Source organism: Oryx dammah, unplaced genomic scaffold (genome assembly GCF_014754425.2).
Source record: "Oryx dammah isolate SB20612 unplaced genomic scaffold, SCBI_Odam_1.1 HiC_scaffold_18, whole genome shotgun sequence".
Classification (NCBI taxonomy): Eukaryota; Metazoa; Chordata; class Mammalia; order Artiodactyla; family Bovidae; genus Oryx; species Oryx dammah.
This window is the reverse complement of record NW_024070202.1, coordinates 107,528,025-107,554,232: the sequence shown is the minus strand read 5'-3', so window position 1 is coordinate 107,554,232 and position 26,208 is coordinate 107,528,025. Positions and strand designations below refer to the sequence as shown.

At 39.9% G+C, this 26,208-nt stretch overlaps 1 protein-coding gene across 4 annotated transcripts in view; it reads left to right on the top strand.

The window, feature by feature from the left end:
* The window catches only part of TPK1 (thiamin pyrophosphokinase 1), a 380,616-nt gene that overhangs the window by 66,665 nt on the left and 287,743 nt on the right, over positions 1 to 26,208 (top strand). For 2 of the 4 annotated variants that reach the window (XM_040260087.1, XM_040260088.1), the window contains exon 3: positions 19,708 to 19,779. The exons of the other annotated variants lie outside the window; for them this stretch is intronic. In XM_040260087.1, the coding sequence (XP_040116021.1) occupies positions 19,708 to 19,779 (72 nt within the window). The remainder of the gene's footprint in view (positions 1 to 19,707; positions 19,780 to 26,208) is intronic. 4 annotated transcript variants of the gene reach the window in all.

The following is a 26,208-nucleotide window of genomic DNA, read 5'->3' as shown; positions in this document are numbered from 1 at the left end:
GAAGCAGGTAACTATTATTAACAAAAGAAATTAAGTATTATGGTTTTTAGGTGAGAATGATGAGTGGGATAAAAGGGAGAGACGTTGGAAAAAAAACATTTTCTCTTAAGTTGTGAACGATAAGTTCCTTGCTGGGGGCAGAAAGCTGTTTGTTGAGAATTTACTTAATACTTTGTGTCAGGCACCATTTTTGGCTGTGTGTGATAGCTCATTGAATCTTTCATTATTATAGTCCACACTTGGTGGACTCAGATGTTAAATCAATTACTGAAGTTTTGCAAGTCGCACGGTCAATAAGTGACAGTACTGGGATTTGAGTTAGGTCTGTGTGGTCCCAAAGCCCATGTTCTTAATCATTGTCCTATTCTAGATGGCAAAAAGGGTGGAGGGAAAGCCATGTACAAAGACATGAATATTAAAAGTGCCTGTTGGATTTACAAAAGATGAGCTTGTCTAGATTTGCTTCCTGGACTAGAGCCTCAGTGTAGCTGAGATGATACCTTTAAAGCCAAGTCTCTGATACAGCCCCCTGCCCAACCAGGAGTTGCTCTTAAGTCATTGATTTATTAGCTCCATGTTAACTGAGCATCTACTGTGCACCAAGCATTTTCCATGGTGCTGGAGGTTCAGAAAGGAGTGTGACTTTGGTTTCAAAACTCAAGTATGGTCATGAAACCATTATTTTCAGCTATGATGTCTTGTTTTGTGCATTTGCCTAGAAAATTCCTTATGCCATCTTTAGATAAATTTCTTCTTTTGTATTTTATAGTTTATTTTATACTTTTATAACTATATTTAAATACTTAAGTCTGTGTGTAAATATATACACAGTCTCTAAACACACATATGATATACACACATGCTGTATACATGTAGTCTCATAACTCTCTTCTGGAATTAATTTCAGTATGTGATTCGAGCCAGGAAATTAATAGCATCTCTCTCTTCAATTTTCTTCTAAGTAGGAGGCCCCTTCATTTTCCCTATTGAATTTTGCTGCTTTGATATTTCAGGTAGTTCATAATTTCAGTGCTCTAGCTCTTGACTTAAAAATGCATTCTGCATGCTGATAAAATTCTTTGTAAAGTTCTATAAACAAATATTAATTTGTGAATAAATGAACAGAAATGCAGATTGCTTTAAGTTGTTTGTGAGTGGTACTGTTGCCTCCCTCTTCCCAACCATCCCACTTTTTTCAGCTTCTTTTCTGATAGAAACGTCATTTTGAGGTCTAGGTCCACATTTCTCAGTTTTCTAATCTTATATAATCTGCTCCGTTGGCTCACAAATTTTCCCTTTTACCTCCTTTTAAAAAAGCTTTTAAATATTATACATACTTGATTTAAGCATTTATATAATATAAAAGGAAATGCAGGCAAAGTTAATAATTTCTTTTTCCCCTTTTTATTCTCATTTTCCTAAAGTAATTGGTTTTAATGTGTTACACCTTTTTCTTGTTCATTTCTGGTAACTACTGATGAAGAGAAATGTTCTGTGTGAGAGAACTAAGAAAATACTAATAGAATTGGGAATTGGGACATGAGTAAATTCTTAAGTTTAACACTGATTTATAAAAATCTTACCCTAAGCTTTGAAGAGCAAATATTTTTTGAGTCCTCTACCACATATTTCAGTGGAGGAAAAACCCCCCATTTTGCTCTTTGAAGTAGAGTAAATCGACTCTCCCTTTGCTGTCCTGAGAATCCTATTGTAAGTCACCTTTCCTAGCTTTGTAAAAGACTTTTAAATCTACTTAGTCTAATTAGCATAAGTTATTTGATAATTTTGCTCAAAAAGAAAGCTAGATAGTGTTCTACAAATTATCTGCTTTTAATTCTTACTCTGAAACCTCAGTAATCTGCTATTTTAGTGCTTCTTATGTTCCAGTGTGGTGTTTAAAGATTGTTGACCATTGGGGTGGGGGACATTTTTTTTTTTCTTGAGCTCCAAAATCACCTTGGATGGTGATTGCAAGTAAAAGACACTTGCTCCCTGGAAGGAAAGCTATGACAAACCTTGACAGTGTATTAAGAAGCAGAGACATCACTTTGCTGACAAAGGTCCGTGTAGTCAAAATCTATGGTTTTTTCAGTAGTCATGTACGGATGTGAGAGTTGGACAGTAAAAAAGCCTGAGCACCAAAGAATTGATACTTTCGAACTGTGGTGCTGGAGAAAACTCTTGAGAGCTCCTTGGACAGCAAGGAGATAAAAATGAGTCAGTCCTAAAGGAAATCAACCCTGAATATTCACTGGAAGGATTGATGCTGAAGTTCCAATACTTTGGCCACCTGATGCAAACTGCTGACTCATTGCAAAAGACGCTGTTGCTGGGAAAGATTGAAAGCAAAATGAGAAGGCGGTAGAAGATGAGATGGTTCAAGAGTATCACTGGCTCAGTGGACATATATTTGAGCAAACTCTGGGAGATGGTATGGACAGGGAAGCCTGGCCTGCTGCAGTCCATGGGGTCACAAAGAGTTGGGCGTGACTAAGCGAGTGAACAACAACATTGTCTGGGAAGGGTTCTTTTCTTTCGATCAGTTAAACTCATTTATTTTGCTTTTTCCTTTTTTAACAAGCATAAGGTGCTAGATGCATAAGATATAAAAAAATTAAGAGATAAATCGTAATGCTCCCTCCTGGTTTTGTGCTCCCGCCAACAGTTTACCTCTTTGCTATTCTTGGCATTTACAGAAGTGCATGTCTATTGTCTTAAAAGTTTTACACACATGGTTGTATAATATATCCATTTATTTGCTTTTCCTGCTTATTTTTATCTTGGAGGTTTTTTCCACAATAGATAATATGGAGCTGTTCCATTCTGTGGGACATAACAAAGCCCACTGCTAATATATTGTTTTCATTGTTTCTCTATTAAGAAGAAACAACTCTTGGATATTCTTGCTTATAAGCTATTTTGTGTAGGTGTCATTTCTATGAAAAAGGAAAAAAAAAAAAAAGAGAAACCTGACCTTTTCTGTTTACTTCACCTGGACTTGCCCCTGACTGATGCCAATAAGATGTTGTGTCAGAGAGCTTAGCTGTTGACCTAGCGTGCATCATTTGATGGTGGTCTCATGACTGTAGGTGTTCCTCTTGAATTCTCTGAAAGCCCACGGTGCCCGTGGGATAAAAATGCGCTGTTCTGAGATTTCCTCCTTGTGGATTTGACTCTGAATATAGTGGCCTCTGTGTGTGTAATCAGAATCAGTTACTGGTACACAGTTCTTCTGAGTTTAAATCTGTGCATTTTCGTCTTTCAAAAGAACAAACATAAAGAGCTCTGTTCAGAAGTACTTTGATTCCCTGGTTGTGTACTATGTAATCAGTGTCAATTTGAGAAGGTAGTTGAAGGTGTTTAGTAAACTCTGAAACTCCAAATAAGTCAGTTTTCTCCTTACTAATTGTAGGTCTCAGAACATAATTCAGTGGCTTGAGTATGTCCCAATTTAGCTTGATTCAGACTTATTTTGATTATTAATATCGGTATCACTTGAGTCAGTCCTTTCTAAGGAATTTTAGAAGAAAGAGGAGCAGTTTCCATACTGTCGTTATTTATTCATAGCTTTGTTATTAGTGAAGCATACCAAGCTTTGTGCACCTGTTCCCCGAATGGCTGTCGCCAACTACGCAGGCTCAAGCAGGGAGGCTAGAGAAAGTGTCAGAAGGGAGTGTTTACTGGCAGGGTAGACTCTTTTGAACCTGTTTGATCCTCTTTCTATGGCTGGCTGTGAAGGGAGTCTGTGCTTCTGAAGGTGGTTGGAAACATATTGAGGTGGCAAGAATAGCCTTAGGATAATACATAGGCCCCCTGTTATAGAAGCACGTGCCAAACTTATATGGACTCCGCTTTCAGAAAACATTTTGAACTGACTTTTCAAGTGTGAGCTCTGTTGTGGGCCCAGCTGTCAACAGATCAGAAGCAGTGTGATGGACTAAAATTTTCAGGACTTGATGATGAATCCTTAGGGTTATGCCATTACATCTCCAGCTTGCTGGGCAATGATCGATTTTCTTGACTGACATGAAATGTGGTTTACTGTGGCCTGGGTCAGCGGGGCAAGCAAGAGTGGATGGAGCAGCTTTGAAGTGTGTCAGCAACTTGAAGTGTCAGTGTGCCAAGTGGAAGAACACAGCCTCCTTCCTGTGGGTTATAGTGAGGATGTGTTTATTGGGAACAAGAATATGGCTCACCTTGGCAAGGTTGCCTTTTTATATGTCCTGAAAGACTCAAAACTTTGTCAAACTTACCCTCCCTTCCCTATTTGCTCTGTTTCTTACACAGTAGAAGCTTATAGTAGTTTTGAAATATGAACTGTTCTTTTTTAAAACACACATTTCTAGCATAGGTGGAGTCCTGCAAAAATTTACTGGGGCATTTTGTTTTTACTGGTGTAGTTTTACAGTTGTTGTTTAGTCGCTAAGTCGAGTCTGACTCTGTAACCCCATAGGCTGTAACCCTAAAGGAAGTTAACCCTGAATATTCATTGGAAAGACTGATGCTGAAGCTCCAATAATTTGCCCACCTGTTGCAAACAGCCAACTCATTGGAAAAGACCCTGATGCTGGGAAAGTTTGAAGGTAGGAAGAGAAAGTGAAAGTTGCTCAGTTGTGTCCAACTCTTTGCGACCCCATGGACTATATTTTTCTCCAGGCCAGAATACTGGAGTGGGTAGCCTTTCCCTTCTCCAGGGGATCTTCTCAACCCGGGGATTGAACCCAGGTCTCCTGCATTGCGGACAGATTCTTTCCCAGCTGAACCACAGGGGAAGCCCAAGAATACTGGAGTGGGTGGCCTATCCCTTCTCCAGGGCATCTTCCCAACCCAGGAATCGAACCAGGGTCTCTTGCATTGCAGGTGAATTCTTTACCAACTGAGCTATCAGGGAAGGGGATGACAAGGGATGAAATGGTTGGATGGGTATCACCGACTCAAAGGACATGAGTTTGAGCAAACTGCAGGAGATGGTGAAGAACAGGGAAGTCTGGCATGCTGCAGTCCATGAGGCTGCAAATAATCAGACACGAATGAGCAACTGAAGAACAACAGACTGTAGCCCTCCAGGTTTCTCTGTCCATGGAACTTCTCAGGCAAGAATACTGGAGGTGGGTTGCCATTTCCTTTTCCAGGGAATCTTCCCCACCCAGGAATGGAACCCGTGTCTCCTGCATTGGCAGGCAGATTTTTTAACCACTGAGCCACCAGGGAAGCCCAATATTGACGATACTCTTGAGCATAGGGACACAGAATCTGGAAAACAGGCTGGAAGATGGTATCTTCAAAGCTCCTAGTGTGTATGCCTCTCTTCTAGTGTGAGGGCACCAATATCAGAAAAGTATCTCCTTTGAATCTGCTTTTAAATCACAAGTAAATTACTAGTGAATGCTGATATGGAACTAAAAAGAGGATGCATTCTGGATAGTCTAGGTCCTAATATTTCTCACAGGCAAGATATCCTCAACTCTAGATATTTTGTATATCACAAGTCTGATAATCTATTCACCAAATATCAGCCAGATGGAAAGACAAAGCATAATTTACACGAAACAATACTTTTTGGCATCCTTGCCATACATAAAATGTATTCCAAATGTTCGATAGAATGGAAAATGGAAAAAGTCTCCAAAATAGTATGCTCAGGGAAAAGGCTATGATATATACAATAGATTATGAATATCCATGAACTGCTACTAGGAAAACCCCAACAAATAACCAAACTGCCATTTTTCAATGTCCTGTTAACTGAGAATAAATAGAATATTAAAGAATTTCAGGCTAACTGCATATTAGAAATGCACTTAGAGACTTCCTTGGTAGTCCAGTGGTTAGTTTTATAGTAAGATTACCAAACCTGGATGTACTCATTTCTGCTACAGGGAGCTAATGCTCTTAGGAGGAAATGGATTTAACACATTTAGGACCTATTTACACTTAGAATCTGAAAGCTCAAATGACAGTAACTGGATATAGTCTCAGGTCTACAGGACTCAGTGGGATATTATTAAAACGATCTCTTTCTAACCTAAGTAGGGGCTAAATGTAAATACTCATCTAACTTTAGAAGACTTGATCTGTTCTCATAGGAAATATCTCAGAGCTCTTCAATTTTGTGGTTGTGCTTCTGCAGACTGTCTCCACTTTCTTTTTGTATGTGAGTGTGTTACAATGGTCAAAATACCATTTTGCTGTTTCAAGGCAAGATGATCGGTTTTGTTGCTGTCTTTTTTAGTGTCCTTACTGGTATATTATGTATAATATGCATTTAAGAGTAGTATTGTGGGTCCCAGGACTTAGAAAGAGTCATTGTTATTTTATAAGGGTGTTGTTTCATTCTGTGAGGAATTGTATTATGTATTGGAGACACTGGTTCCAGGCAAATTAGGGGGAGTCACTTGATTGTTAGAGTAGCTGACGTCAGCTTATTGGGCCCGAAGTCAGAGTTGGATGACCTAGTCAGAAAAAACATGTAGAGTGCTTTCTATGAAAATGAGGAGTGAGCAGCAAAGAAATGGAAAGGTGTGGGCTGTCAGATAAAGCGCCAGTAAAGGGTGAATCCTGAGAAGTCCCTGGTAGCTCAGTTGGTGAAGAATACACCTGCCATGCAGGAAACTCCGGTTTGATCCCTGGGTTGAGAAGATTCCCTGGATAAGGGAATGGCTACTCACTGCAGTATTCTTGCCTAGAGAATTCCATGGACAGAGGAACCTGGTGGGTTACAGTCCATGGGGTTGCAAAGAGTCAGACACGACTGAGCGACTAAACCACCACCACCTGAGACAGTGAAGGGAAGAATATGTTTCAGGAACGATATGAGAAGTGGTCTGTTCTGTTATGCTACTAAGACATGTTGGACCGTGTGAGACTTGGGGTTTAGCTGTTGAATTTTTACACCAGCAGGTCATCAGTGACCCTGGCGATAGTTCTTTTCAGGAGATGCTGGGATCACAATCTCACTGACATAGGTTTTGCTCAAGAATGAAGCAGAGAAATAGGGTGGAAACTGAAGATATAGGGAAAGAGGGACCATGTAACTTATCATCCAAACCAGGACACTGCCCATGGAAGAGGGCACCGTTTATTATTATGCTTGAAGTGAAGTGAAGTCGCTCAGTCGTGTCCGACTCTTTGTGACCCCATGGACTGTAGACTTTCAGGCTCCTCTGTCCATGGGATTTTCCAGGCAAGAGTGCTGGAGTGGATTGCCATTTCCTTCTCCAGAGGATCTTCCCGACCCAGGAATGGAACCTGTGTCTCCCGCGTTGCAGGCAGATGCTTTCCATCTGAGCCATCAGGGAGGCCTTTATTATTATGCTTATGTGTCTAAATTGTATTGAATGGTCACTAAAAGTCTGGGCAGGCAAGAGGGATTTCTCAGGAAGCATCTCTTTGTCTCTCTGTTTTCTGTCTCTGAAGCAATTTCTTACTTTCTATGACTTACCAATTCGTAGTCTGTTGGTAATTTGAGTATTTTAATGACTTTGGTATGGAATATTTGTTCAGAGCTTTTTAATAGTTTTGCTTTGTCTACATGCAATTTATTTCCTCAATGAATTGACAGTTTGGATTTCCCTATGCACACTTAAAAAAAAACTTGCTCTTATATATAGAAGTTTGTGCAATATAAAAAATGAAATTCAGTGCCCTAGAGTTTCCATTGTTTAATTGAAATACTTTTAGGGATGAGAGATTCATAATAATGGTCTCTGGTCTTCTGACAAAATAACTATTATGTATAATGACTGGTGTGTGTTTTGGCTAATATAGATTTTATCTGAGCTCCAGTATTTTTAAAAAACAGATCCTAAACCCTAGATAACTTGGTAATGCATTTCAGTAAATCATTTTTCTATTGTAAATTATATTTTATTTCAATGTATTTTCATTTAGAGTAGTGGTGTTCAATCCTTTTTGATCTCATACCATGTTAGCTAAAGAAAAAAGCAACCAATTTATGTTTGTTTATAAAATAATTGCAAATGATTATCATTGTGATATATATACACTTTTTTTTTCAGACAACAGCAATTAAAAAGTGAGATAAAGATGAAATGGACAGTATTTTAAAATAATGTTGCTATTATGATGGCTTTCTTTTATCATTAGCTTGAGGCACTGGACCTGGTTCTCAATTATGATTGCCTACAGGGGCTTCCCTGTAGCTCAGATGGTAAAGAATCTGCTTGCAATGCAGGAGACCTGTGTTCAGTCCCTGGGTCTGGAAGATCCTCTGGAGAAGGGAATGGAAATCCTCTCCAGTGTTCTTGCCTGGAGAATCCCGTGGGTAGAAGAGCCTGGCAGGCTACAGTCTGGGGCTGCAAAGAGTCGGACACGACTGAGTAACACCGCAATACAATATTAGACTCTCTTATAATGCTTTCTCAAAAAGCATGAAACTCACGCCCTTCTGCAGATACAGTGAAGCTCTAGGAAAGGTGATTGGCTTGTTGTTGGTTGATCTTTGATTCTGATATACAGGGAAGTTGAGATCACTGTTGTATATACTTATGGGTAAATACTTCGCTTCCTCTCTCCTCCTTCCTTTACTGTTTCCTTCCTCTCTCTCTCTGTTCTCTCCTTTCTCTCTTTACTTCCCTCCTTTTTCCTTCCTTCCACTAAGTTCTGGCCAGGACTAATTAGACCATACTTGAAGCTTGTTAAGAGAGAATCTCATGGACTGAGGAAGCTTGTGGGCTACAGTCTATGTGGTCGCAAAGAGTCAGGCACAACTGAGTGACTAAATAACAAGGTCTACTTCTAGAAGTTGCCAATTTGGCCAGTTTCATGTATGGTGCTTTCACAGAGTTTGTATTATCTTCAATATGTGTTGAAGAATATTTAAAACTACTTAGTTCAGTTCAGTTGCTTAGTTGTGTCCAACTCTTTGCGACCCCATGGATTGCAGCATGCCAGGATTCCCTGTCCATCACCACCTCCTAGAGCTTATTCAAATTCATGTACATCAAGTTGGTGATGCCATCCAGCCATCTCATCCTCTGTCATCCCCTTCTCCTGCCTTTAATCTCTCCCAGCATCTGAGTCTTCAAATGAGTCAGTTCTTCACATCAGGTGGCCAAAGTATTGGAGTTTCAGCTTCAGCATCAGTCTTTCCAATGAATATTCAGGACAGATTTCCTTTAGGATGGACTGGTTTGATGTCCTTGCAGTCCAAGGGACTCTCAAGAGTCTTCTCCAACACCACAGCTCAAAGGCATCAATTCTTCGGCACTCAGCTTTCTTCACAGTCCAACTCTCACATCCATACATGACCACTGGAAAAACCATAGCCTTGACTAGATGATTCATTGTTGACAAAGTAATGTCTCTGCTTTTTCATATGCTGTCTAGGTTGGTCATAGCATTTCTTCCAAGGAGCAAGCATCTTTTAATTTCATGGCTGTGGTCACCATCTGCAGTGATTTTGGAGCCCCCCCAAAAATAAAGTCTCTCATTGTTTCTACTGTTTCCCCATATATTTACCATGAAGTGATGGGACTGGATGCCATGATCTTAGTTTTTTTTGAATGTTGAGCTTTAAGCCAACTTTTTCACTCTCTTCTTTTACTTTCATCAAGAGGCTCTTTAGTTTTTTTCACTTTCTGCCATAGGGTGGTGTCATCTGCATATCTGAGGTTATTGATATTTCTCCTGGCAGTCTTGATTCCAGCTTGTGCTTCATCCAGCCCAGCATTTCTCATGATGTACTCTCTGCATATAAGTTAAATAAGTAGGGTGACAATATACAGCCTTGCTGTACTCCTTTCCCAATTTGGAACCATTTTATTGTTCCATGTGCAGTTCTAACTATTGCTTGTTGACCTGCATACAGATTTCTTAGGAGACAGGTCAGGTGGTCTTATATTCCCATCTCTTTAAGAATTTTCCACAGTTTGTTGTGATCCACACAGTCAAAGGCTTTGGTGTACGCAATAAAGCAGAACTAGATGTTTTTCTGTAACTCTCTTCCAAGGCAAGCCATTCAGTATCCCAGTAATCTAAGTCTATGCCCCAACCAGTAATGCTGAAGAGGCTGAAGTTGAATGATTCAATGAAGACCTACAAGATCTTCTAGAACTAACACCTAAAAAAGATGTCCTTTTCATTATCGGGGACTGGAATGAAAAAGTAGGAAGTCAAGAAATACCTGGAGTAACAGGCAAATTTGGCTTTGGAGTACAAAATGAAACAGGTCAAAGGCTAGTAGAGTTTTGTCAAGAGTACGCATTGGTCATAGCAAACACCCTCTTCCAGCAACACAAGAGAAGACTCTACACATGGCCATCACTGGATGGTCAATACTGAAATCAGATTGTTTATATTCTTTGCAGCCAAAGTGGAGCAGCTCTGTACAGTCAGCAAAAACAAGACCGGGAGCTGACTGTGACTCAGATCATGAACTCCTTATTGCCAAATTCAGACTTAAATTAAAGTAGGGAAAACCACTAGACCAACCAAGTATGACCTAAATCAAATTCCTTACGATTATACAGTGGAAGTGAGAAGTAGACTCAAGGGAGTAGATCTGATAGACAGTGACTGAAGAACTATAGACGGAGGTTTGTGACATTGTACTGGAGGCAGTGATCAAGACCAATTCCCAAGAAAAAGAAATGCAAAAAGGCAAAATGGTTTTCCCAGGAGGCCACACAAATAGCTTTGAGAAGGAGAGAAGTGAAAGGCAAGGGAGAAAAGGAAAGGTAGACCCATCTGAATGCAGAGTTCAGAAGAATAGCAAGGAGAGATAAGAAAGCCTTCCTCAGGGATCAGTGCAGAGAAATAGACGAAAACAACAGAATGGGAAAGACTAGAGATCTCTTCAAGAAAATTAGAGATACCAAGGGAACATTTTGGAAGAAAAGTTATGACCAACCTAGACAGCATATTAAAAAGCAGAGACATTACTTTGCCAACAAAAGTCCACCTAGTCAAAGCTATGAGTTTTCTGTAGTCATGTATTGATGTGAGAGTTGGACTATATAAAGAAAGCTGACTGCTGAAGAACTGATGCTTTTGGACTGTGGTGTTGGAGAAGACTCTTGAGAGTCCCTTGGACTGCAAGGATATCCAACCAGTCCATCCTAAAGGAAATCAGTCCTGAATAATCATTGGAGGGACTGATGTTGAAGGTGAAACTCCAATACTTCGGCCACCTGATGTGAAGAGCTGACTCTTTTGGAAAGTCGCTGATGCTGGGAGGGAATGGGGGCAGGAGGAGAAGGGAACGCCAGAGGATGAGATGGTTGGATGGCATCACTGAGTCAATGGACACAAGTTTGAGTAAACTCTGGGAGTTGGTGATGGATAAGGAAGCCTGGTGTGTAGTTCGTGGGGTCGTAAAGAGTTGGACATGACTGAGCAACTGAACTGAAGGAAACATTTCATGCAAAGGTAAGCAAAGTAAAGGACAGAAATGGTATGGACCTAACAGAAGCAGAAGATATTAAGAAGAGGTGGCAAGAATACACAGAAGCACTGTACAAAAAAGACCTTCATGACCCGGATAACCACGATGGTGTGATTACTCATCTAGAGCCAGACATCCTGGAATGCAAAGTCACATCGGCCTTAGGAAGCATCACTACGAACAAAGCTGGTGGAGGTGATGGAATTCCAGTGGAGCTATTTCCAGTCCTAAAAGATGACGCTGTGGAAGTGCTACACTCAATATGCCAGAAAATTTGGAAAGCTCAGCAGTGGCCACAGGACTGGAAAAGGTCAGTTTTCATTCCTATCCCAAAGAAAGGCAATGCCAAAGAATGCTCAAACTACCACACAATTGCACTCATCTCACATATTGGCAAACTAATGCTCAAAATTCTCCAAGCCAGGCTTCAACAGTATGTGAACTGTGAACTTCTAGATGTTCAAGCTGGATTTCGAAAAGGCAGAGGAACCAGAGGTCAAATTGCCAACATCCATTGGATCATTGAAAATAAAAAATCTGCTCAGCCATTTGGTAAAGATTAGTTTGTGTTGTTATTCAGTGCCTTGGTCCTGTTGCTCTTTGCGTCCCCGTGGACTGCAGCATGCCAGGCCTCCCTGTCCTTCACTGTCTCCCGGAGCTTGCTAAAACTCATGTCCATTGAGTCAGTGATGCCATCCAACCATCTTGTCCTCTGTCCTCCCCCTCTTCTTCTGTCTTCAGTCTTTCCTAGCATCAGGGTCTTTTCCAAGGAGTCAGTTCTTCGCATCTGGCCAAAGTATTGGAGTCAGCTTCAGCATCAGTCCTTCCAGTGAATATTCAGGACTGATTTCCTTTAGGATTGTCTAGTTGAATCTCCTTGCAGCCCAAGGGACTCTCAAGAGTCTTCTTCAACCCCACAGTTCAGAAGCATCAATTCTTCGGTGCTCAGCTTTCTTTATGGTCCAACTGTCACATGCATACATGACTACTGGAAAAACCTCCTAATACGCTGAATAAATGAGGGAAATGAGGGTGAACTGCTGCTGCCATTGTGTGGAGCTCACTTTTTTTTTTTTCCTTAGGCGATCTCATGGGTCATTTGTAAGCTATGACCACCTACTGTGAGGACAAGTGAGGTTCCAGTGCCAGTCTGCTTAGTAACTAATACTGTGTTAATTTCTTACTAATTAAAAACTGCTAATGGAAAAAGCAAGAGAGTTCCAGAAAAACATCTATTTCTGCTTTATTGACTATGCCAAAGCCTTTGACTGTGTGGATCACAATAAACTGTGGAAAATTCTGAAATAGATGGGAATACCAGACCACCTGACCTGCCTCTTGAGAAATCTGTATGCAGGCCAGGAAGCAACAGTTAGAACTGGACATGGAACAACAGACTGGTTCCAAATAGGAAAAGGAGTACGTCAAGGCTGTATATTGTCACCCTGCTTATTTAACTTCTATGCAGAGTACATCATGAGAAACGCTGGACTGGAAGGAACACAAGCTGGAATCAAGATTGCTGGGAGAAATATCAATAACCTCAGATATGCAGATGACACCATCCTTATGGCAGAAAGTGAAGAGGAGCTAGAAAGCCTCTTGGCGAAAGTGAAAGAGGAGAGTGAAAAAGTGGGCTTAAAGCTCAACATTCAGAAAACGAAGATCATGGCATCTGGTCCCATCACTTCATGGGAAATAGATGGGGAAACAGTAGAAACAGTGTCAGACTTTATTTTTGGGGGGCTCCAAAATCACTGCAGATGGTGATAGCAGCCATGAAATTAAAAGACACTTATTCCTTGGAAGAAGAGTTATGACCAACGTAGATAGTATATTCAAAAGCAGAGACATTACTTTGCCGACTAAGGTCCATCTAGTCAAGGCTTTGATTTTTCCTGTGGTCATGTATGGATGTGAGAGTTGGACTGTGAAGAAGGCTGAGTGCCGAAGAATTGATGCTTTTGAACTGTGGTGTTGGAGAAGACTCTTGAGAGTCCCTTGGACTGCAAGGAGATCCAACCAGTCCATTCTGAAGGAGATCAACCCTGGGATTTCTTTGGAAGGGATGATGGTAAAGCTGAAGCTCCAGTACTTTGGCCACCTCATGCGAAGAGTTGACTCATTGGAGAAGACTCTGATGCTGGGAGGGATTGGGGGCAGGAGGAGAAGGGGACGACCGAGGATGAGATGGCTGGATGGCATCACTGCCTCAATGGACGTGCATCTGAGTGAACTCAGAGTTGGTGACGGACAGGGAGGCCTGGCGTGCTGTGATTCCTGGGGTCGCAAAGAGTTGGACACGACCGAGCGACTGAACTGAACTGAACCCCTTCACTGTTCAGTTGGATGACTGTTTTAGATAGTTGTATCAGAGATATGAATAGGATCTAGCCCTGTATATAATCTAAATAATCTTTATTCTCAGAGATCTGAAATAAAAAAATTGCTTTTCTTGAGATTTGCTATAGTCTTTTTATTTTCTTAATAGAAAATATTGATACAATTATTTTCCAATGATGAAATATAACAATCTTCGCTTTCGGATCAGTGGTTCCGCCCCCCCCCCCTTGGATTTGTATGTGAAGTCCAAGAACACTTTTGGGCTCTATTTATATGACAATTATGTTCTATGAAATAATTGTGGAATTACTATTTTATGGAATAAGTTTCAGTTCTGTTTTTTCCCTAGCCCCAGGGTGTTAAAAAAAAAATTAAGACTTTATTTTTTAAAAAACAGCTTTATATTTATAGACAAATTGAGAAGATGGTAAAAAATAGTTCCTATGTATCCCATTTTCCCATTCATCTGCACCTTCCATTAGTATGGAGTGTTTTTTACAATTAGTCAACTCGTATTGATATATTATTATTAGTTCCATAGCTTATTCAGATTTCCTTAGTTTTTGCCTAATGACCCTGTTGTGTCCCAAGGTTTCATTCAACCTACAGTATTACGTTTAATCATCATGTCTCCTTAGGAACCTGTTGGCTGCGGCAGTTTCTCAGATTTCCCTTGTTTTTGTTGACCTCAACGGTTCTGAGGTGTATTGAGCAGGCACATTGTAGTATGTGTCTCTGTTGAGATTTTCCTGGGTTATTTTTCTTGATTAGGCTGGGGATATGGAATTTGGAGAAGAAGATAAAGAGATAGAATGCTGTTTTCATCATCCTGTTTGTGACTGCTGATGCTGACCTGATCATCTGACTGTAGTGGAGCTGGTCAGGTTTCCCTGTAGAGCTTCCCCGCCTTCTAGTGCACACTCTTCAGAAGGAAGCTTCTCTGTGCAGCCCACCCGATGCAGAGCCCACAGCTGCGCCTCCACCCTTTAGGATGGAGTATCTCCTTAAGTAAATAGTGATTTCTTTGGAATTTTTCCGCTTAGAATATATGTTTCTTTCCTCCTATTTTATTAACTCAGTCATTTTTGTTGTATCAGTATTGAGTCATGAATTTTTATTTCTATACTTGGGGTTGTTAGCCAAAACTATTTTGTTCCTTAAGCTTTTCTAGCTTTGACCTTTGGGCTATTGGGAGCTCTTTGAATTTCCTCTTACACCCCTTCAGCATACTTCCATCAGTGTGGCTGTCTTGTTTTTTGGGTTTGGGGGGAGTGCTTTCTTACTTTCTGGCACTATCTGATGGTTCAGGCTTGTCTTATGAATTTCCTTTCTCCCAATCACAAAACATAGAATCAGCCATTTCTTATGAGAAGCAGGTGTTTCTTTGTTGTTTGCAGTTTGTTTTGTTTTTAAATAATAGCGAGGAGGGAACTACCTAAGAATGAAAGTGAGTTGGCATGCCCCTCCCACCTTTCTTACCTTCTGAACTTGTTGTTCAACTAGTCCTTAGCCACCAGAGGACCTCTTTGCTTTTTTAGCTCAAGGCTGATGATTTCATCTCATTTTTGATTGTCCTTTTCATGTCATGAACTTGGTTGCTTATGCCCTTAGCCACTCAGTCATGTCCTACTCTTTGCAAGCCCATGGAATGTAGCCGCCCAGACTCCTCTGTCCATGGGATTTCCCAGGCAGGAATACTGGAGCAGGTTGCCATTTCCTTCTCCAGGGATCTTCCCAAGCCATGGATTGAACCTGCATCTCCTGTGTCTCCTGCATTGCAGGCGGATTCTTTACCCGCTGAGCCATGAACTTGGACATTTGTACTTAATTCAGAGTTTCCAGGCAACTTGGAGTACCTTGGCTTTGAGCCATCCAGGATCAGGGGTTTTCCATCATCTATAATTGAAATCCCTTTAGGAAAGCAAATCAAGTATTTTAACTTATCCTGTATTTCTCTTTGAGAGAGAATGACTCATTCTCCTCAGAAAGAGAGGAATGACATAGTACATTTGATTTTAAAAGTTGTCGTTTTTACAACATAAGGAAGAAATTCTTCCCAGCCTTTCTCTTAAGTCTTTATATACCTCCTAGGGATAGCATCAGTGTGACAACTTGAGAAATACTGGGTTGGCCATAAGATGGTACAAAAAAACCTGAATGAACTTTCTGGCTAACCCAGTACTTAATAGAAGACTGTTAGTTTCCTTACTGCTATGGTCCTGACTATTTTTCTAAATTCCTACACATACAGAGTCAGAAGTTAAGGTCACGTGGTTCAGTGTCTGAGGCTGACATGGACTTCTCTCTGCACTGAGATTCTCTCATAACCTATTTAGAAATAGTGAGTGGTATTGGGTACTACATTGTCTGCAGCCTACTAGGGACTAGTAACCATAAGGGTTTTGAGGGTAAAATAAGTGCCAAACTGACTTCATTTAGTTTTAATTGCAGAGGAGTCTAGATTAGAAGAAGAAAGAATATTAGATCCTAGTACCTAAGGATCTTTATGTATAGAACCAGATTAACATAACTGTTATGTATAGAAATAGCTGGAGTAGTTAATTCTTGGATAACATCATTAGCAAACTGTACTATACATTTTCAAACGTCTCGGTTCTTTTCGAAATGCTTTCACAGATAACGCCTTAATGAAAGTATGGGTTTTAGAGGAGCAGCAAGATGGATAATAATGCTTTTCCCCTTCATCAGATTGTTCTTTGAGCCACAAAAATACTGAGTTCACATATCAAAGAATCAGTGACAGAAAGCAGTTTGCTCCTTCACTTACACATACATGCAATATTGTTGAATGCCTCCTTTAGCAGTGCAGACCTTGCCAAAGATTAAAGGACCATTGGTTTATCCTGTTAGCTCCTTGCCATTAACGTCGTATCAAGCATTTACAGGCTATGAATCTCTTATCCCTGTTGAATAAATGAACGAGTTGAAGTCTTCCTGTGTTTTGATGCTTGCCTGCGCTTTGTCTTTTCCAGTTTCTCTCTTGATCATCTTTACCTTAACCCAGTGAAGACCATGATCACCCCATTAATTAAAATTCAGTTTCTCTCTACAGAATAACAACCCCAAGGATTATTGACTTAAAGTAGGAGTTTAATTTTTTTTCTCGTATAAAAGAAGTCTGGAGTCAGGCATTGAAGTGCTGGTGCAGAGGTTTCATGGAGTCATCAGGGACCCAGGCTCTCTCAGCCTGTCGTCTTTGTTCTTTGCATCCCAGGTGGCTGCTAGACTGTTGTTCATTCATCAGTCTTGCTCCAGATGGCAGAATGGAAGAAAAACAGAAGAAAAAGCCCCCCCCGCCCCACTTTAAGGAGACTCCCTAAAAGTAACATATCAGGCTCCTCTATACATTTTCTTGGCCAGAACTTAGTGCTCTGACTACGTTTTGCTGGAGAGAATCTAAGTCATAGTTTTTCATTTGGACAGTAATATGCCCAGCAAAACAAAAAAAGCCAGAAAGTCAAAGCAAAAACCAAAGCCGAAACCACAAAAGCCCCTCAGGATTCTGTTGTTGAGTAAGAGGAGGAGGAATGTTGTGCGGTAATCACTGGTTTTTGCCACTATCATTCACTCTGCTGTGGCCCAGAGATGCCTCCTGGCTTCCCCTCACCTCTGGACAAGTGATTTTGCCAGTTCTCCAACCAGCCATCATCACCATCTTGTTTATACCGACTCCTGTTTCAACATCCCAGAATGGGTGGGAAAAGTCCTGAATTTGAGACCGATCTGATGTCCTGTGTCTGCTAGCTGACCCCAACTGAATTCCTATTTTTAAACCTGTGGATAGTCAGCTCCTGTAGTCCATTTCTTGCAGCAGTTATTTTCGATGTCCATTCGACTTTCATATATATTTTGTCCTTGTTCTTGTTTACTTTCTTATGAGGAAATCAGTCATCCTCTGCCTCTATCTCAGTCTCGTGTATGGCTGTGATAGATCATCCTCTGCTTCAGTCTCAATACCTGTTTTTATCAATAGTATGTAAGCCTTTGGTCCAGGATTGGAGGGGGGCGGGTATGTTAATTCCCAAAGGAGACTGCTTTGTGCTCTATAAATACCTGTTGAATGAATGAATGAATCCTTTCCCTTCTCTCTCTCACTTCCCTCTTCCTAATTAGAATACAATATATTCTATATTTAAAATACTTTCTCTGGACTTTGTTGCCTTTTTCTCCCCCATTTCTCACAGTTCACTTTTTTATTTAAGAAGACGCATCTCACAGTTTTCTCACTCCTTGTTCTCTTACTGTCCTCTGAATCTTCAGACTTTGCTTTGACATTTTCGCCCCCTTGTTAGCCTTTTCTCATTGTCTAGTCTCTTTGATGCTGCATTATTGATGCCACATTCTTGGAAATACTCTTAGTTCTTTTACCTTTGTAGCTGTTTCTTCTATATTTCCTTTGTTGACGTCCTTCTGCTCTGTAACACTGAGCAAAATATGACGATTTAGGTTTGCAATTTGTTCTTTTCTCTCTCTGCCCTTTCTTCGCAGTATCTCAGCTGCGTGTCTGCACTTTCACCTTCGTCTGTCATCTCTGTATGGCTGATCCTCCAGTATACATAAATTGCTTTTACTACTCATTTCTGCATCACTCTTAAATACTTCCTGGATGCCAGGACGGAAATTTCTCTGTCATTGTAAAGAGCATGTGTAAACTTTGGAATGTTGGGATCCATGTCTCAGGTGCCCGTCATTAGGATGTTGCCTCCTAAACTTTCCATGGTAACAGTCCTACTGGCAAAGGAGAGCAGCTTCCTGTGCGTTGTCTTTTCTGTCTGGAATGCCCTTTTCTTTGTTCTGCCTGGCTATCTTTTTAAGGTCAAGTTCAGAGATCTGCATATCCGCAGGATTTCTAGGATGACACTAGACCTCACTGACTTTCTAGGCTTTGAACTTCTGCCACAGTCGTCTGTCTGTTGCCTGGCACTCCTCCTATCCTTGTGTTGTCCTGCATGTGGAATAAATCGTCTTCATTATAAATGTCTTGTCTTGCAGATACCCTGTAATCTTATTCCTCTTCATACGCCTAGTGCTCGATGTATAATCGGCACTTAATAACATTTGCTGTGGATGATGGCATCCGCTTTTCATTTCCTTATCTCATTCTATTTCTAACACTGAGATTGCTTAAAAAAACAATTAATTTTTCTTATCACCAAACAAACATTTCTTTTCCATAAATGAAATGAAGTGCTCAGACTGAGCTGAATGACAGATTTTCAGCCAGCCTCATTGTGTTCTGCTTTGCACTTTTTACAGTACATTATAAAAGGCTTGAAATGATTGTTGGAGGAGTAACTTTTCTCCATCTTTCTTGGTCTTTTGAGTGTCATCTAAAAAGTGGGAATAAAAGAGTCATGAAAAGAGCTAGCAGAATCTTGTGGAAATGAAGTTTTCCATGGGTGAGTTCAAGTGGGGCTGAGGGAGAGGTTGAGAGGGAAAGACAGACTGTGACTAAATGAGGATGAAAATGCCTGTAAAAGGACACACCCATTAGACCCAAGCAGCTTGGCAGACATCAAGGTGATACCAAACCAGCCAGGCAGAAGGGTACTTGTAGCAAAGTGGTGTATGTTTCATAAGGAAAAGAATTCACATCGGGGCATTTTTGCTGTGCACCCCTACAAAAAGAAGCACTTGTTGTTGTTCAGTCGCTAAGTTGTGTTCGACTCTTTACAGCTTCATGGTCTGCAGTTGGTTTTATGATGAACTATATTTTAATAATAAATTCCTCAGCAATATAGTTATGTGACGGACACATGGAATAAAGTAGATCCAGTTAACCTATGGTGTCTTTTCAAATCCAGGTATAAGAAATTAGCTGTGATTAAAATTTAGCTCTGTGTAGACTTAAAACCTAAACTAATAAGAGTACGATTCCAGACTCAAATTAGGGAACACAAGACTTCACTTGTTTACTTGATTTTGCTTTTTTCCCATAGGGAGTTTGAAATACTGCCTTGTGATTCTGAACCAGCCTTTGGACAAATGTTTTCGTCATCTTTGGCACAAAGGTAACCTTAATTAGCATTTATATTTCTTTGCTTTCTTACTCTCCTTTGGACTAATGTGATGGTTAAGTATCCCAGAAACCAGCTAGACTACTAAAAAGTGGAATTTATAATATGCTGATTTAATTATTGAGTTATCAGAAGACGTTATTATTGCTTCTCTGCTAACCTGTTCATACACGTGGTTTCCAAGGAATGGAAGGACAGAATTATAATATAGCACCACTCTACTGTATATTATAACTATTACGTGGATGTTTATCCTAAGTACTTACAAGTGTTTGTTCAAGTGTAACTATTTTTGGCTCCAGTGACAGCAAAAAACCTCCACAAGCCTCACTCGTTCCAGCATTCAGTAACTAGATTGCTTCAGAATGACTGGAAGATAAAAGGAGAAGACATGTTACCAGTATATTAGAATTTCTAGGGGTGCAGAAAAATATAGTTAAAAATGGAATATTTTTTACTGAATTAAACTTCTATGAAGTTTCATATAAGAAATAGGCTTTATTAACTCTTTTACATTATTCTTTGATTTTTATAGAATTAACTCAAGAAAGTAGTATTAAATAGCATTTGCTATTTTGAACCTCTGTTCTTTAATGAAGTCTTGTTTTTTTTTCCTAAGGGATACTTTTGCTATGTTTTCACTGTAAGTTTTGGATCAAATTAGATAAACAGAAATCTTGATTCATGATATATTGTAGCATATTCTTGATTTTCCTTTATCAGCCCACACTAGTGTTCTTATTGTTGAGGCTGTGTGTCTTAGAATGCAAATCTGTAAGGCTAATCGGCTCACATCTGGACAAAGGTAGTTGTGATACTAGAGGGAATAAATTATTATATAGATAATTTCGTAGAAAGAATTTTTCATGTTCAATATGCTCAGGAGGAAAACTCTTGGTATTCCAAATTTAGCCAACTTTAAATTAGTTAACTTAAAATTTCACATTGTAGTTGTTCTAACATTGCCCTAAAAGTAAACAGTTACTTAACTGTTAACTGTTAACTTATCTTTCATAGCACTTACTGCTTACTTACCTGTAATTAGGTAGTTATTTGGGTATCTTAACACCAAAAGGTCTTTTTTGTCACTTTATCTCTATTGTCTAGTGCTGTGCATGGCACATAATTGCTTAGTAATTACAATGATTGAAAGAAAGAATCTAATATGGTTGATATTGCTCATAAAGACCAAAGCAGACTGATGAGGCACATCTTTTTTTACCTGAACTTATTGTATCATGTTTTATAATATTTTTAGGAGCACATGTAAAACTGTATTTTACAGCAAACGTTAGAAATTGATAAAATATTCATTGATAGGAGCTATTAGAAACCTTGGATAATGAAAACCACATCCTAAGCCTCATATTTTGGGAGTGGTTAATGGTCCTGTTTTGCACCTAGTGTGAAATGCTGTAGATTTTTGAGCTGACTGACGTTCTTCATTTCATTAGTTTTTCTGCAGTGAATTTGGTTTGAAATGTCTCAGGCCTGACATTCACCAGATAAGCAGTTCAGTTCAGTCACTCAGTCGTGTCCATCTCTTTGTGACCCCATGAACTGCAGCCTGCCAGGCCTCCCTGTCCATCACCAACTCCCAGAGCTTACCCAAACTCATGTGCATTGAGTTGGTGATGCCATCCAACCATCTCATCCTCTGTGATCACCCTCTCCTCCTGCTCTCAATCTTTCCTAGCATCAGGGTCTTTTCCAATGAGTCAGCTCTTTGCATCAGGTGGCCAAAGTATTAGAGTTTCAGCTTTAACATCAGTCCTTCCAATGAACACCCAGGACTGATCTCTTTTAGGATGGCCTGGTTGGACCTCTTACAGTCCAAGGGACTCTCAAGAGTCTTCTCCAACACCACTGTTCAAAAGCATCAGTTCTTTGGTGCTCAGCTTTCTTTATAGTCCAACTCTCACATCCATACATGACTACTGGAAAAACCATAGCCTTGAGTAGACGAACCTTTGTTGGCAAAGTAATGTCTCTGCTTTTGAATATGCTGTCTAGGTTGGTCATAACTTTCCTTCCAAGGAGTAAGTGTCTTTTATTTATTTATTTATTTTTTTAATTTATTTATTTATTTTTAATTTTTACTTTACAATTCTGTATTGGTTTTGGCATAGATTGACATGAATCCACCACAGGTGTACATGCGTGTCTTTTAATTTCATGGCTGCAGCCACCATCTGCAGTGATTTTGGAGCCCCAAAATATAAAGTCAGCCACTGTTTCCAGTGTTTCCCCATCTATTTGCCATGAAGTGATAGGACCAGATGCTGTGATCTTAGTTTTCTGAATGTTGAGCTTTAAGCTAGCTTTTCAACTCTCCTCTTTCACATTCATCAAGAGGCTCTTTAGTTCTTCTTCAGTTTCTGCCATAAGGGTGGTGTCATCTGCATATCTGAGGTTATTGATATTTCTCCCAGCAATCTTGATTCCACCTTGTGCTTCATTCAGCCCAGCATTTCTCATGATGTACTCTGCACAGAAGTTAAATAAGCAGGGTGACAATATACAGTCTTGATGTACTCCTTTTCCTATTTGGAACCAGTTCCATGTCCAGTTCTAACTGTTGCTTCCTGACCTGCATATAGGCTTCTCAAGAAGCAGGTCAGGTGGTCTGGTATTCCCATCTCTTTCCGAATTTTCCACAGTTTATTGTGATCCACACAGTCAAAGGCTTTGGCATAGTCAAGAAAGCAGAAATAGATGTTTTTCTGGAACTCTCTTGCTTCTTCCATGATCCAGCGGATGTTGGCAATTTGCTCTCTGGTTCCTCTGCCTTTTCTAAAACCAGCTTGAACATCAGGGAGTTGACGGTTCCCATATTGCTGAAGTCTGGCTTGGAGAATTTTGAGCATTACTTTACTAGCATGTGAGATGAGTGCAATTGTGTGGTAGTTTGAGCATTCTTTAGGATTGCCTTTCTTTGGAATTGGAATGAAAACCAACCTTTTCCAGTCCTGTGGCCACTGCTGAGTTTTCCAAATTTGCTGACATATTGAGTGCAGCACTTTCACAACATCATCTTTTAGGAGTTGAAATAGCTCAACTGGAATTCCATCACCTCCACTAACTTTGTTCATAGTGATGTTTCCTAAGGCCCACTTGACTAATCATTTGATTTGCATTAAAAAATGAAAACTTGGTCAGTACATGTATATGAAAGGAAGTAAAGCTATCTAAAGTGTACTGTGTACTGAAATGGTTAGATAATTTTCATTTCCCAAATAACTTTTCTTTAGGTTATTGAAATGCTAAATTCTTTCATGTATGCCTTTAGGATAATTCTTCTCATTTGGAGCCATGAACCATTATATAAAGCAGCTCTCTTACAAAGACTAAGAAATAGGTTTTTTGTGACTCTCATAACAGAGGCTGTGGGCTTGTGTTTGTGTTGTTGTTCTTCTAAGAAATGGCAATGAAATAGGGAAACTCTGAGCTTGAGCAGATTTTCACAAAAGAGTGTCCCAGAGAAAAGCAGCATCGGTGGTTTGGGGGAAGAGACAGAATTGTGTCTTAAAAGATTTCATTTCAGCAAGTAAGTCATGGCTGGAGGCTGCCCTGCTGTTTTTGTTGAGCTAATTTATGTGTGCAGAATTTTCTGTAACTTCTGTGGATGTGAAGATTTGGCAAGAGCAGAAATTAAGTAAATGGTGAGAGCTGACCGCAGAACCAAAACAGACGAAAATTTGAAGGCTACTGCATAGCATAAGTCTCTTATATAAAAGTCTATATTTTACCTTTAACCTATATATGAAAGGCTTCTGTTGAGTAGGAGTTTCTTGAGATTCCTTTCAAAGGAAAGACTACTTTGAAGATGTTAGTTCACATGTTATAAAACCTAGTTTAAATGACTTAAAGAAGAGCTTCAAGGGAGATTAAAATTATCAAAGTTTTTGAATGTTTTCCTTCTATTACATCATGAAGTTTTAAGGACTTTTTGGTCACAATTCTTGGAATATATCCCTACTTGTCTAACATTATGTACTCTGGATTTAATCCGGGAACATAAAATAAATGTTTGATAGGTAGTAGATAAATAAAATGACAGGCTAGTCAGTATCTCACTAAGTGCTCTGTGGCAATCAGAGGTTATTGGCCTTTGTGACTATTGCTGTTATATTTCTTAACCTCCCTCCCTCTCTCCCTCCCTCACTTTTTTTTTTCCCTTAAGCCAGGCTTTCTCTTCCAGTAAATGTCTTTTTCACCCTGAAATATATAGTAAGTGAAAGAAACAGAGATGTCTGTGTTTGAATGGCTCTGGTTATTTCTTGTTGTGGGTCGGTGTGTTTCATCTCGGGGTCACCAAGCTTACTGGGTCCTCACAGGTAGTAGGAGAGGTCTCTTGAGTTAGATGAAATTGAAATACAAAAAAAAAAAGAAATAAGAAACCCACAGACATTCATTTACGTGGGATAAGGTTGCATAGATTGATCCTATATCAGGTTTCTAGGAGTTTGACTTCCTGAAGTACATGCTCATTTTTAACATGAGTTCCTGGCCTCAACCTGCCTCTTGCATTTGATCCGCAGAACAGTGGTGACCATATTCATCAGATTATGAATCGATGGTCAGGGTATGTCACTGCCACGTGTTTAAGCTTTGGCCTCATAGCTTTTTCCTCTAATAAGCAATTACTTTCCTTTACTGGGTGTCTCTCTCTCTTATTCCTCTGGAAACCAACTGTAAGATCACATGAAGATATGGGCAATATACTCTGTTCATTTTGGGTGAGGCTTAAATCATAAGATATTTTGACAGATCCGGTGGGTCTTACAGGTTAAAGGGAGGCACATGTGACAATTCATGAATTGAAAAACAAGGTCTTTGGTTTCGTAGTATCATTTTTTCCCCTTCTGTTCTCTTTGTAATGGACCTATTGAGGCCCTTCTGTGTCAGGCATGGGGCTCAAAGCTGGGGGTGGAACTTTGGGCTCTGGGTTTTGGTTGGAATGGAGAGCTGGTGGGACTCTGGGCTCTCAGCTGTGGTTGGAACTTCCCTGGCGGGGCGGGAAAATGGGGTTGTGGAGGCGTAAGGTTGCAGCCTGTTCTTGATGACAGCATCTTCATCAAGAGCCACAAGGCCTCAGAAGGAACGTGCTGTATCCCTGCTTCTCAACAGCTGTGAACCTATTATAGCATGTGATTAATTACATCTGCTTGGCTCATGTCTGTATGCTTGTCTTTCTTTAAAGAAAAACACTTTAGCTGAATAAATATTCTTTAACAGAATCATGACTTGCTCCACTAATTTTACTGATTTTGTGCTAGTGATCAGTATTGCCATCAGGTTGAAGTTTGAAGTGCCGTAGATCTGCTATAAAGCACCTTGTTGTACTGACCCTTTCTTTTGTGAATTATGCACCCCAGGACTGTTTTTTTCCTGATGACTTGAAGTGAAGCTCAGCCAAAGTTAACAGATTTACAGTATGTGAAGTTTTCTTTTTCCTCTCCTTTTCTACTACTGTCTCTCTATTCCGTGGGACTTTTCTTCTTTCACTTCTGGTGTCCATTTTGTTTATTTTCATTAAGAGAAATTGGATACTTGTAATTTTTATATGTAGATTGGTTGGTAGCTTTAAAATACTTGGTACACTAAAGAAATAGCTATTTCATTCTTATTGTATGTATTTGTATACATTATGTCTATTAGAAGGATTTCAAAGAAAACATTTTTGATAATCACCTTGAAAGTTCAGAATCACCTTAGGGTTATTCCTAAAGCTGACTCTGAAAGGGCTAGTCATAGTCCATCTTTCGGGGTTTGTTTTTTTGAGTGTGTTTCTATTTTTCCTCTGTCCTCATCTACTGCTGCTACCCCATCCTATGTATAATGACTGATATAATTGAACTGTCTTCTTTTTCTTTTTTTGTTGCCTGAAATAGATTTTTATTATACTTATTCATCTTTCAACCTTTGACTCATCTTTAAAGGTCTAACTCAAATGCCCCCTCCTGTGTATAAAAGCTTCCGTACTTAGTGTGCCCAGGTAGAGATTTTCTCCCTAGTATTTGTCCTTTGCTTCTCTTATTTAGAAGTATCACCTGATCCCTCCTTGAGGCTCAGCTTCTTAAAAAAGGATACAGAATGCTTAGCAGAGGTGTTTTCCTCCTAGTTCTGGTGAGACTAGCCTGGGAGCAGCCATTTAGGTCATCCTAGCAATTGCTGAAGGTCAGGGTCTGTCTTTGGTTCTTTCTAGATGCTGGAAATCCTTTTGCCCTGCTGTGAACCAGTTAGTGGGCAGCAGGTGCATGCGCACACACACTCTCCTCCCCTGCAGCCAAGATTCCTCTCCTTTCTCAGCCTAGGTTGGGTCCCTTTGCTACTTCTGCTGAACTGGAGCTCTGTTGACCAATTTCTTTTTTCTTTTGCTCTAAAACTCCCAAATGCTTACTTTGTATTTCCTAGTGTAAC